The 13,585-nt window shown below is 36.3% G+C and overlaps 1 protein-coding gene across 2 annotated transcripts in view; it reads right to left on the bottom strand.

The window, feature by feature from the left end:
* BTBD9 (BTB domain containing 9) overlaps positions 1-13,585 on the bottom strand; it is a 154,289-nt gene that overhangs the window by 128,624 nt on the left and 12,080 nt on the right. For both annotated transcript variants that reach the window (XM_060754081.2, XM_060754082.2), the window contains exons 4-6: positions 12,378-12,642; positions 11,597-11,816; positions 8,624-8,743 (exon numbers count right to left, since the gene is read on the bottom strand). In XM_060754081.2, the coding sequence (XP_060610064.2) occupies positions 8,624-8,743; positions 11,597-11,816; positions 12,378-12,642 (605 nt within the window). The remainder of the gene's footprint in view (positions 1-8,623; positions 8,744-11,596; positions 11,817-12,377; positions 12,643-13,585) is intronic.

The following is a 13,585-nucleotide window of genomic DNA, read 5'->3' as shown; positions in this document are numbered from 1 at the left end:
GACTTCACCCATAGGCCCAAAGCACCCAGGCCTACGGTTGAAGGTTTTGGGCCTATGCACCTGGGCCTGGCAGGGCCTGTGGCCAAGCACCGAATAAGGAGACTCCTTACTTGGTGCTTGCTGCAGGCCCTGCAAGGCCCGGGCACGTAGGCCCAAAGCCTAGACCCGTAGGCCCAAAGTGCAGGGATGCCTGCAGCCGAGCTCTAAGCAAGGAGTGCTCCTTACTCTGTGCTTGGCTTCAAGCCCTGCCAGGCCCCAGTGCTTTGGGCCTGTGTGCATGGCAATCAATCTAAAAATCAGGCTTGGAGCCAGTACCTGCTCCCGTCTGCCCTTCATATCGAGTTTATTTTCATTCCAGGAGAGGTCTTCCCATTCCATGCCATCCGAATAGACGGAATGAAACGGAAAGAGGAATCAAACGGATGAGACAAATTTCGGGCCCATGACTATTATTTACTGACTCTAATCTCAATCAGAGTTGCAATATGCTATTGCTGTTCTAGCTGCCATCTCCTGCCCCACTTCCTATTCCCAACACCACAGCAATAGTACATTCCATCTCCAATAGAAATCTGAGTGAGTTGCCATCCACTCTCTCTGTCTAGACTGGATCTACTTTGCAATTCCAGCCCCTTAAAAGGCAGGGTGGGGTAGGCTGCCTCCCCACAACTTGTCTACAGGAAGTGCATTGGGAGCAGCATCCATCCACATAAATATGCTACCCAAGTAAGTAGGCTAACCAAGTTTTACTTTCCATTAAGAATATTAAACAAAATGTTGGTTGCTGATTGCTAGCAGAAGCTCTTCTCACTCAAGAAGTGAAGTAGTTTTGATTTCCTCCATATCTCTAGGTGATATGAGCAGGTGAGTGTATGTTTTTAAGCTAACCACTATCACTCAAGTCACTGACTAAACTGAATATAGATACAGTAGATATGTAAATAATAACCAATAGCTCAATGTGTGAAAATAATGTATTACATTTCTAATATTTAAAGTTTAATAATGGTATCAGGTAAAAGAAGGACATGTGGACAGTGTACCTCCTAAAGCTTAATTGCCACTAGCATAAACCGCTTACAACAAGGTTACTGTTCATGAAAAGACTTTCACAAAGTATATGCAACCAATTAAATTTTTGTTCTAAATATTAACTTACAAATCCATTGCACGTAAGGAGCTTTGACATTCTAACCATGGTGGTTAATGAAAATGAAACCTTAATTTGATGATAACAAAGTACCTAACATAATAAGGGGATCACAAAACCTATCTTGGACTCTGCTGCTAAAAGTGAAATATTTCCAGAACAATATCATGCAGTACTGTGGAGTAACTCCTCCATTTTAATCAAGTATGAATAATTTTCAGTAAGTAAACCATCTGGCATACTGCCCAAAGTGTGTGAAGATCAATACACAAAATAGACTTTCTTTTTCTGCCAAGTTATGTGTCAATCTCAATTCTAAGAGTTTTTGCTCTCTCAGAAGAGCGGCTAAGAAAAACATCCTCCTTTGGGGGAAAAAACCTTGGTATCATCAGGTATATTGATTAGGATCATGGCCTGTAGTAACAAATTCTCTTTCTCTCAGATGTGAAAAGCAAAATCGTTACTATACATTATAAGTGCAAATCATGATCAAACATACAAGAGGCTAGACATTAATACATTGTGATGAAGGAATATCATTTTATTAAAAGTCTTACAATGTCTATCCAATATACTCATGTATGCCTAGAGATTTCAGTTAAAAATTAACTTTAGAAACATAGGTTGACTTATCCACAGGTGAATATAAGTACCCTAACTTTTAGTAAAAAAGGAAACATTCCCTTATCTGAGTAGACTGGTGAAGGCAAGAACTTAGTCCAACTTAAAAGAAACAACGATTTCCCTCAAATCTCTCTGCTGTGGAGCTGTTTCTGGTCTTTTTGGGCCCCTTGTGGTGGCTGTGGTGCTTTCCCCCCTCCACGGATAAACCTTGACTTCTCCATGGGCCATATCAGAATCCTTAATTTTGGCCCCTAAACCTGCCCTTATATATGAGGATGACTTACACAGGAGTGTGTATGGCATATGACAGAATGTTCTGAGAATTCTAGATTTTTTCTTACACAGATGCCACTTTTTCCAAAAGGATGGATGAGTTCCATTGGACAGTGGTATTTCTTCTCTGCCCAAACCTTCTGCAAAACTGTCTGATACCAGAAATAAAGGTAAAGTAAACCATGTGAGGCATGTTAACAAAGTATCTGCTTATTCCATTTGTCTCATTAATAATTTCCTAATCATTTCTTGTTTCAGAAGTACAAGCCAAAGCACAATATTTTACAAGGCAAAAAACAGTGCAAGTAAGCTTAAATGCCTATAGATTTATCACACTCAACACAAATAATCTATTCCTAAAACTAGCACGCAAAAACAGTCAAGAAAATATCTTGTTGACTCAAGTGATACTTTAGTGACACCATGTGGCTGTATGCCAATTTGCCATCTGCCTGGAACACTTAGCACATTCCGTAAAATCTAAATCTTAACAAAAATGTCTTGCCAGCTTGTGAAATAAATGAAGCAACATAAAAACGAAGTAAAAAAATAAATCAACAATAAAGTACAGAGGATTGCTTGATTTACAAGTTAAGAGGCACATTTGTCACTTGCATAATGAAACCTAATGTAGTGGATTACAGGGGGAGAAATGTGTCCGAGTTTCCATATGCTTTCTGTATCTGTCAATTTGAGAGGATAATTACCAGCCAAATTAATACTTACTATCAGAACATAACAACTAGATTTGAACATTTGCTCAGAAGGATGCAAAATATGGCAACAGAATTATAGCACCTCTTGAGACTTTTGCCTACCTCCTAAATCAGCTTGCTCAACCGAAAAGATATTAGCATGCTAGCACATGCTAGGAGATAAGTCACAGGCCTGGAGATAAGTTCTTTTTTCTGTAAATTGAACTTTTGCAACCTCACTATCTCATGTGGCACTCAAAGTAGCACTAGGATTTTCTGACACTCCATCTGACATTTCCCTACACATCAAATACCTGTCCTCAGGTATTTCCCACCTTTCACACTAAGTTTTTGAGGTGTCTGAGTGACTTTGGGAAAGAAGGGAATCACCAGTTGAAACACACTGTTAGACACTGGCCAAGGTATCTGCAAAAACCATACCTGCTCTGCTTTCTGGAAGACCTGTAAAGGATCTTGCACAATCTTTACTTCAAATATTGTTTATATATTTTACTTTACCTCTCTCCCAATGAGCCTCTAAATAGCTTCCAAGTAAAACACAGACATACAATTGTGAAACCAAGAAATTGTGGCATTGTTATAGACAGCTAAACTGATTTTACACAGCACAAGCTAAGTCTGAAGAAGTCTAGTTCATAGGAACCACATCACGTTTCTTTAGTTTACTTTAAATTCTGTTAGAAATTGGTCACATTAGAATAACAACCCATTTACTAAGTGAACTGTGCTGAAATATTTGAACAAACCATATTACGAGATGAAAGGCCAGAAAGTGGCTGCATATTCCAAGGAAGGAGACTATAATTTATGATAACTTACTGCAACTTTCTTTTCTTAAATAGGGGTGAAAGTGAAAAATGTTAAGAATCAGCCATGGATATAAGACTAGTACACACAAAATCCTTGAATCTACCAGTGCTGTGTAGTAACAACGCTTCTAATTACAAAAAGCTATTATGAAACATCTAATGTTGACTGCTCCAGTAAGATTTTTAATATCTGTTAATAGTTATAATTTTAAATGCGAAATGCAAACTTGGAAATAGATCACTGGCATATTGCCAAAGGCATAGCCTAACGTTTTTGGTTTGTCTCCTATGGCAAGATTGCAGGCAGTAAAGCTGCCAAGATAGAAATTTACAGTTCTTAGCCATTGAACTCCAACCCAACTGTGGATCCTTCCCTTCCATGCTAAGAACATTAAACAGAACAAATTGCATTAATGTATTATGAATGCAGGTTAAGCAAACAACCTGGTCTCCTTATGGGAAAATAGATGGAGATATATCAAAGCTGTCATTCACATTTTTCAGTATCTTCATAATCAACCATTTAATAAATTGTAAAATTATAAAATGCAACCCAAATTATACAGGAACTACTATAATGATGACAGGTATAGTAGTTTGAGGATTGCACTACAACTCTAAAGAGCAGGGGTCAAATCCCCACTTAGCAATGGAAATCCATCAGGTGACACCATCTCAGCCTCAGAAGAAGGCCAAGGCAAGTTCCTCTCAACAGATCTTGCCAAGAAATCCTGTTATATGTTCACTTTAAAAACACTATACATCATAAATGAACTGAAGGCACATAACAACAAAATATGATGATTGAAACACAAATTAAGTACACCAGTTAAGTATCTACAAGTGTCACTGATATGTTAGCTTGTACAAACAGTCAATCTCATGGCTGCATAGCACTTTATCGGACAAGCACAATATCTGTAGTGGATTGTTATTTCTATATTCACTTATGTTAAGACAAAACACAGACAGTCTGCCTCTGAGACTGTTACTATAGGGCAGTCTTCTTTAACCCTCACCTAGATAAAAATGGAAATTTCAAGTGAGTGCCTTAACCTGGAATGGTACTATGTCGACAGAAGTGCAACACCAGAAAACACATGCTGACAAGAAATCAAAAATCAGTTTGAAAAGATGTATGTCTTCTCGGTGGCAAAAATGTAAACAATATTTTTGTCCCAGCTAAGAGTATTTTCTTCATTAGTCATTCCACCCGCATCCATCCATGACATTAACTTGACAATATCCTTAAAACTTTCAGTGTTGCAAAAATGTGCATGTGGGTCTAGAAGTTTGTAAATTCTGGAATAAAATGTGATTCCAAGTCATACAAATGTTTCATCTGGTTGAACTATAGTTGTTGTTTTTTTAAATGTATCTTATCCTTTTATAGAGATTAAAATAGTTCCTTGGATAACAGAATGATCGGTTCACACCAACAGCTTCAGAAATCCTGAATCCATGGACATTTCATTTAAAATAGCACACACTAATTAGATGCATTAGAGTAGAACTAATCCACCACAGATAAAGGTTCAGTATTCTGCCCCAAAACAGTACCATCTGAATAATGTTATCAATTAATCCTTCAGAATGAAGCCTTTTGCTGAAGACAAGTAGTTTTTGCTCCTTTAATCAGTGTTTGGTCACAGTATCAAGGTTCTTCTAAAATCAATAAAAAATGTCTTGTATTTTTAATGACATGGTTACACATCATGCTGAAAGAAGCATGTAAACACAGGGTATCACAATTTTAAACAACCACATTGAATTGGGTGCCAAGAACCGCAAGCTGTAAAAACAGTTACCAGCACTGTCCTCAAATGTTTGCACTTGAAGATCTTTCTTGCTGCCATTTATGCAAGAAGGAAAATAAATATTTGGATATAGTTTCTCTTTCCTCGACGAACATTGGTGCATTACACAAAATAATCCACTCTGGGGCAGAAAGTGGATTCAATCCACTGACTAATAATAGGTTACATCCATAAGTTTTTTTATTATTTATTTATTTATTTATTTATTTATTTATGGCATTTCTAGCCCACCTTTCGCAGCCCTAAGGCAACTCAAGGCGATTTACAGATTGGCAACATTTCGATGCCATACATTCATAAAAATATACAATTAAAAACAATCAGCATAACAATATAAAAACATATAAAAACCATTAAAAACATATAATCGCCAGACTGCTCATGCCTCTGTTGAAATGCACTACACATGGAAAGTCATCATTTCAAAAACTAATTTAGATCCCCCCAAAACCAATCTCGGCCTGTAATAGTGGCTGCAATATACTGCAGTGACTGACTGATTAGGCAGATTAAATGGGACTACATTTATTGTAAAATTACTGAAATACATTTACATTTTAATAAACCAACCAGAATTGTTTGTGCATTGTATAAAACAAGCTCTTCCAGTATGACTTTGTGGTAATGTTCACATGATGCTGGTATTGCTTTGAGAACAGCCTAAGACCACAAATTAGAAGTCTAGAAGGAAACACTGAACAAAAGCATATCGCAGGAAGAACTATGTGTTGAGACTGACTCCACTCAAGATTATATTGAAAAACTATGTACTTTTTCCTGGAATCAGTACAGTTCAGACCTAGAGCTCTCTCACTTCACACAATTTAAGTTTACACATAAGTAAATCAAGATGTCAATTTACCTTGCAGCAATTTAGTGTTAACATATATTTAATGCATCAGCTAGTATCACAAGAACCAACAATTAACCACAGAAATTTCATGGAATTTTGCACAGAGCTGGCAAAGACAGGACAAATCATGCTATTTCTCATCTGTTTAGTGGTATATCTGCACATTTGTATTCATTTGTTATTTTGAGAGTGTGACAAGTTTTATTCAATACTTTACGGCAAAGGACAAATTCCTTTATATTTGGTATTAAAACAGTCTTGTAAACAACTCCACAAAAGTTACTACTCTGCAAAATTATTTAATAGCCTGTTTGAGTAAAAAGCTTTTTAGCAGCCTATTTAAGAAAAGAACGGCAGTAAACTCATCTCCTATTCTACATATGCTTAAGGTGGTATTACTAAAAGAGCAGATCTGGATAGAATGCAAAATCCCTTAAATATAAATACTATATACTTCCTGTGGGCTATGCTTTTGTCCCTTGCTCTTTTAAAGATATATTAAATGACACAGAGGGTTGTTCCCGATAACTCTTGGGAGTTATTACCAAAATTCATTTATATCATGTGGTATGACTTCATTTCAGTTAACCCTAGGCCATGTTTCCTGTACCCAATTCTTACTTCAGTGCCATATAAATTCTCAGAGTTTCAAAATGTGTTCTGTTACCCCTCAGGGTGGCTTGCAGATTGTCAGCGGCCCCTTTTATAATAGCATGAATTGGAGGGAAAAGGGGAAATGAAAAAAAAATTGTTACAGTGGCATCCAATCACAAGAAAATAGATTTATTTGGATATTTAAACCTTTTAAATCGGAAATGCAGAACTTTGTTGTTTTTAGATGTTTTTGAACTATAATTCCAACTATTCCTAGCTTTTTGGATGTTGATATGAGCTGAAGGGAGTTGGAATTTCAAACATATCCGAAGGACAAAAGTTCCCCACCTCTGCTTAAAACTGCAGAGATTAGGAAAAGAGATGCATTTTTCGCCAACATGCACCCCAAATGCTTCTAAATGATTGTACATTCCACAATGACTCCAACCAATATTTAATTTATTGGGAAAGAAATGCAAGCATTAACCAAACAAAATATTTTACAAGATAGTATTTTCTTTTTTAAAAATCTAAACTTTATTACTTTTTAAGACACTGCTTTTTAAAAATCTCACAAAGACTTCAAAGAGCCACTAATTGCATTCCTTCAAGACACTAATGTTACTCTTTGAATTTCTCATAGTTTATGCTCCTAGAAGTTTTGTTTTTTTTGTATTTGGATACACTTATTTTTTCCATCTGAATCAGGAAAAGATGTAAAAAATTATTTGGAAACCTGAAAGGAGTGTGTTTGTATGTGTATACACACACACATTGTGTGTCTATATGGGGGGGTGGGGTGCGGTAGCACAGGGAAAAGGAGTGTTTTACACAGACAAGGGATCATGGCACAAACTGAGGCAAAGAGAGTGTGACATGTAAGGAAGGGGCGGATCTGTTGCTTTTTCAATGGTTAGGTGATGAGAATGAGCCAGGAGAACTTATACAGCCGTCTACAAAAGAGTAGGATGTAGTAGTCGCTGGAGCAGCAAACAAAATGCCCTCCTCTAGAAAGGGCCCATCATGTGGTCTATCTGAAGGACATGGCCAGGACTTCTTCATCAGTCAAGGAAGCAATCAATGTGTTAAAACATATTTTTAAAAGGGGAGTGGATGACAAAAATTATTCCCGGGACTACCCGTGGCTTTCTTCTGAGGTTGAGAGAAAATAACTTAAGGTCAAAAGAGTGTGACTTGCTCAAGGCAACCATTTCAACATATATTTAAAAGAGGTCTGTCTGGACCTTTCTTTGAGACAGAGAGCATGACTCAAGGCCAAGAGAGCATGACTCACTCAAAACAACAATTAATTAATAACTAGCTTAACTACCCAATGTTAGCCAGGTATGCATTTTTATTGGTATTTAATAGAAATACACATTGTTAGCTTTACGATTTTATGAATGGTCCCATTAGAAAATGCATACTCCAGCAATGTCAGAAATGATAAAAATGTTTTTCTTCTCAATGGTTATATTATGTAACAAACTAAAAATACTATTGTGCATTTTTTACTTGCAGTCTGAACTATGACAGTTTAGAGGACGAAGAAAAACTGAAATACAATTGAATATAGATGAATAAAGGAAGAAAAAATAGAAGAAATAAATGTAAGATTTTAACTTAACAGCTATAGTTCAAAAATCTGTCATTACACAATTACCTCAATCATTAATTTTCTCTTTTTACTCCAATTCCAATTGATAGGATAAAATGTTTTAACTATATGCAACAACAACAAAATGTACTCAGACATTAACAAAAACTGAATGAAAATGTCCACTAACCTACAGACACGGGCAGGAAAATACAATTTCTGCCAGGAACGACAGAGATATTTGGAGTGATCGATCACACGAATCCAGTCTAGCTCATCCATGGACACTTCAATGTAATAGGAGTAAGACCTTTGAACAGCAAATAAATTAATTTTAAAAACTGAGATCAACTGTGAACAAACTTCACTTTATAGATATATACTTTACGTATCCTAGTAGCCCATAATGCTAAGGTTACACAAATTTCATGAGACAACATCTAGCTAAATGTGCAATGAATTACACCTTTAGTGGAAATATAAAAATGGGTTCATTTTTAATGCAGCCAAGACTGCACTTCTCACTGATATTTGTATCACAGATGCATCTCATACGGAAATAGGAATACATGTTAAAATGCTTGGAGGTCTTTTTAATAGCTGAATTCACAATCTCAATAAAATGAAGCAGTCTTCCTTCAGACATGATGGGACATTAAAAGCAGACATTTAACACACCCACATCATAAAAAAGTAATTTGTATCCCTCCTATATGGGCTAAATTTAAACCTTAATCATGGTAGCTATTGCCAGTACATCAGCAAGGAAGTTTAGGGGAGATTTAGCAGTTCATAAACAGCAGTACAGAATTAAAGGAGACTGAACAGGTAACTTTATCTGATGTAATATCCTCTTTTAAATCATTTTTGTTCAAGTACACGAATGTTATATCATACCTATCAATTTCATATTAGAAATGAATTGTTCTATGCTATTATAAATTCGAGATTTACAAAAGGCATTGATTCTCTTCTAGCAGAAGTTTCTAGTTCCTATCTGTATATGCTTATCATATTCATTGCACTAACTACATCAATATATTCATGTATATTTAAAGAGTTCCAAGGTCCCTTCCACATAGGGTCCTTCCAAACAGCCATATAATTCAGAATATCAAGGCAAATCCACAATATCTGCTTTGAACTGGGTTATCTGAGGTCCCTTCCACACAGCTGTATAAAACCCACATTATCTGCTTTGAACTGGATTATATGGGAAGTGCGGATGCAGATAATCCAGTTCAAAGCAGATATTGAGGTTTATCTGCCTTGATATTCTGGATTATAAGGCTGTGTGGAAGGGCCCTTAGTGAAACACTAATACAGTTCTGCCAGGTTCAAAAGAACCATTGTATTCAGCATATCTCAGAGTAACCATGATGATGCAGAATAAGTAATAGTAGAGGAGAGAAACTCAGCTGTGGGAAACTGCTATGGAGGAATGAGCTCCTTTTGAGTCAAAGGGCCTTTCCAAACAGCCATATAACCCAGAATATCAAGTCAGATAATCCACAATATCCACTTTGAACTAGATTATCTGAGTCCACACTGCCATATAATCCAGTTCAATGTGGCTTTTATACAGCTGTATGGAAGGGGTCTAAGTAAACAAACAAAAATCTCATTTTGAATGATCCTGATATCCTGATTGTAAGTGGAAGAGAACTGATGAAGAAATTCTAAGAGAATGCTTTGCAGACAATGGAGATTGTGAATTTGATCATTTTATAGTATCACATTTGTTATGAGCTGTTCAAATTGAATGTGCAAATTAATTAACTGAAGAACATTGAAAAACATACAGATTTGTACTTTCTACCAAAAAAAAATTGGTCAAAAAAAGGCTGGCCATAAAGAAAGGTAGACTTCTGCTTCCTCTGCCCATTATCCTTCCTTTACAGGTCCCTATCAATAAGCCTCTTATTGCAAGCATGTAGCCACAGGGACTCAGCCCTCCACTGTGAATCTGATCATGTTCATTCTGATCTTTCCATATGGAGTTTTTATACCTCTGGTGACAGGTGATGCTATATATTGAACATCAATGTTGAGGTGACTGCTTTTAAAATGCCTTACACTAGGTCTGTGTTAACACTCTGGCTAGCCTCTGTGGATTAAGATACAGAACTCAACAGGAATAAGTAAGTCAATTGCCCTCCAGATCTTTAAGGTTATCATTCCTTTCACCCCAGTCAAATAGCAAATGATTAAAAGTTATGGTGTAACTCAAAACAGCTGGAAGGCCCTAGATTGCTCACCCTGGAGCAGACTAAAGTGTTGTTATCTCAATATTTCTCATATTGTTATTCCATGTTTATGATTCTGTTAGTGTTTAAGATGCTCCACCAGCATTTCCAAAAAGCATCAATGTATTCTTTGTTTTGTTGACAGCAGGGCTTTCATCAAATCTTATGACCATCTTAACAGCTCTACCTTCAGGATAGGATTTTGCCTGCACACTCCATCCTTATTTTCTTTCACAATCATGAAATTACACTTTATTAACTAATTTCATATTATTCTTGTACTCAGAACTGTTTTTAATTAGCCCTTTTATTTTGTTTCAATCAAACTAACTACAATCCTGAATATGTGGGTCCTTGTTATTATTTCTTTTGATCACTAGGGTACAGTTTCAAATGCAGGTGTATGTGAAACATTTCTGAAGAAAGGAGTGAACAATTATATGCATTTATCCTGCAAGTCATGGTTGCAGTTGTACACTACTGTGAAAGTCAAAGATAACATTATTTGATCCTATCCCTTCCTGCAGTATTTTTTAAATTAAATTTTATTGTGTAAAGGTGGTATACAGAATTTAAAAGAAAATAAAAGAAATACATCAGATACACATAATACAAGTACATCTGTCTACCACACTCACCCTCTCCCCCCTCCCGTGAACCACCAGCCATGAACCACCACTCAATACAAAACTAATATCTCATTAAAAACTACCTTTATCTTTATATTAATAACTTCACCTTCCTGCTATTTTAAAGTCTACCTTTGTATTGCTTTCTAAATATTCAAATGTGTGCCTCCATTTTCTAACAAAGTCACCATTATTTCCTCCTCTAATGCCATTGGACAGCTTGGCCATTTGGATATAGCCTTCCTGCAGCATTCTAACAGAACGTTTGGACTGAGAAAAAGAACCTACCTGCTATCACGATCCCATAGTAATATTCGTATATGGTTGATTATAGATGGCTGACCCAATTTAATTTCAATACCAGAACGACAGTCATCATCAATCGGATGTCGGGAAAATCCATGATCCAAGTCATAGTTTTGTGTATCTCCGTCTAACAAAGCAGATTTAAGTTCCCCTTTAACGACCTGGGCTCCGTATTTCATGGTAGCAATGTTCTCGCCTGGTACTAAAAAGAATGAGAATGATAAAATGTTTCAAATTACGCTCTTCCACCACTAAATGGAAACAACACAAAATTGCAACAATGTAATTTTCCTTGAATGAAAAACATCTACTGTATAGTTCCTGTCACTTTCACAGAATACTTTGGATCATGAGCAGCATACAGTCTGATGGAAAATCATTCCAACCGAGATTCACACATTCAATATTCCCACATAATCAGGCTCATGTTAAACAGAACTACCCTCAAATTTTAGAAAGACAGGGAAAGCAAAAGATCTGTTGCAAGGACAACCTTCCACTTACACAACCTCTGAATATACCACAGAGAAAATAAATGATTTGTTGTTGAATATTTTTTCTAGAAACATATCCATTGCACCACATCTATCCTAAGACTACTAAAATATGAATGGTGAAGATCTTCTATTTCTGCTAGTCAAAGTTTATCCTCAAGTTCCTGCTAATAAACATTTATTTAGCCCCAACTGATGGCCCATAAAGCTTTCAATTACAAAGAAATGCATAAACACTGCACATTGTTTATGGGAACACTGAGACTTACTTAACATGCCCCTATAGTTGAGGTCCATGTCTCGACTTTCCGATCGAACTTTAATAGCATCCAGAATTGCATCAGGTGATAGTAATCCAGAAGGCCGTACAACATTTAAAAGCTCTGTCAAACTCATCAGTGGCAGGCGCACAGCGTGCATAATTTCTGCATGACTTTCCTTGGGGTTGTGTTTACACCAGTTCATCAAGGCTTGGAAAATATCCTTCTCAGGGGCTGCAAATGAATCCCTCAGTACAATACTAAGAAGGGCTGGCTGAAAGGTAAATAGGAGAAAAATTAATACAATGATAGCTCAACCTTTTAAAAAACTGTATTTCACATCATTTTGCATTCATATATTAGTTTTATATTAAGTATTATTATATTTATAGTAGGGCTGGGCGGTTTCGTTTCGTTAATTCGTAATTCGTTAAAAATTCGTTATTTTTTTTTGTTAACGAAGCGATAACGAACCATTCTGGAGCAGCTTAAAAACTAAACGAATTTTTCAATACGTTTAGTAAATGCTTCGTATTTCGTTATGTATTCGTTTCGTTATTGGTTTGAGGTCGTTTCGTTATTATTTCCGCATGTCTGGGGCAAGTTTTATAGTTGTTTTTTGTTTAATTAGTGAAAAAAAATTATAATATCACACCAACAGTCAACAACAGAGGGAGAGGGAAGCTTCAGAAGTTCCCCCTGTCCCATTTGGAGGTTTTTTAGCGTATTGCGCGGTTGCGTCCGCCATTAACGAATCGAAATTTCGTAAATATCGAACTTTTTTTAAAAAAAAAATCGGAATTCTTTTAAATATCGAAACGCAAAAAACCCCAAAAAACGAATCGATATTAGAAACAAATTTTTCTGCTGTTACCCAGGCCTAATTTATAGCTATCCTTCCTTCAAAAAATGGTGCTCAGGGCAGCCAAACATGCCTTGTTGAATTCTATAAAAATGGGGTAACATCAAAACACTGCTAGACTGATAAAGTGTGATGCAACAGAACCATGAAATCAAAACCTTCCTCCAATACACATCCACATGCATTTGGAAAGTTGGGAAGCCCTTCAAAAACAGTTTTGGGCAGTATGAAGGGATGAAGATTGCCCCACACTTTTTATTAGTAGTATTTTTAATTGGCTTTTTGAAGTCACCTTGGGTCTCACTCTGGGAGAAAAACAGCATACAAATGCAATAAATATTAATATTAATATTCC

The sequence above is a fragment of the Anolis sagrei genome, chromosome 1, assembly GCF_037176765.1.
Source record: "Anolis sagrei isolate rAnoSag1 chromosome 1, rAnoSag1.mat, whole genome shotgun sequence".
Taxonomy (NCBI): domain Eukaryota; kingdom Metazoa; phylum Chordata; class Lepidosauria; order Squamata; family Dactyloidae; genus Anolis; species Anolis sagrei.
The sequence above is the reverse complement of the archived record's forward strand: the minus strand, read 5'-3'. Positions and strand labels throughout refer to the sequence as shown.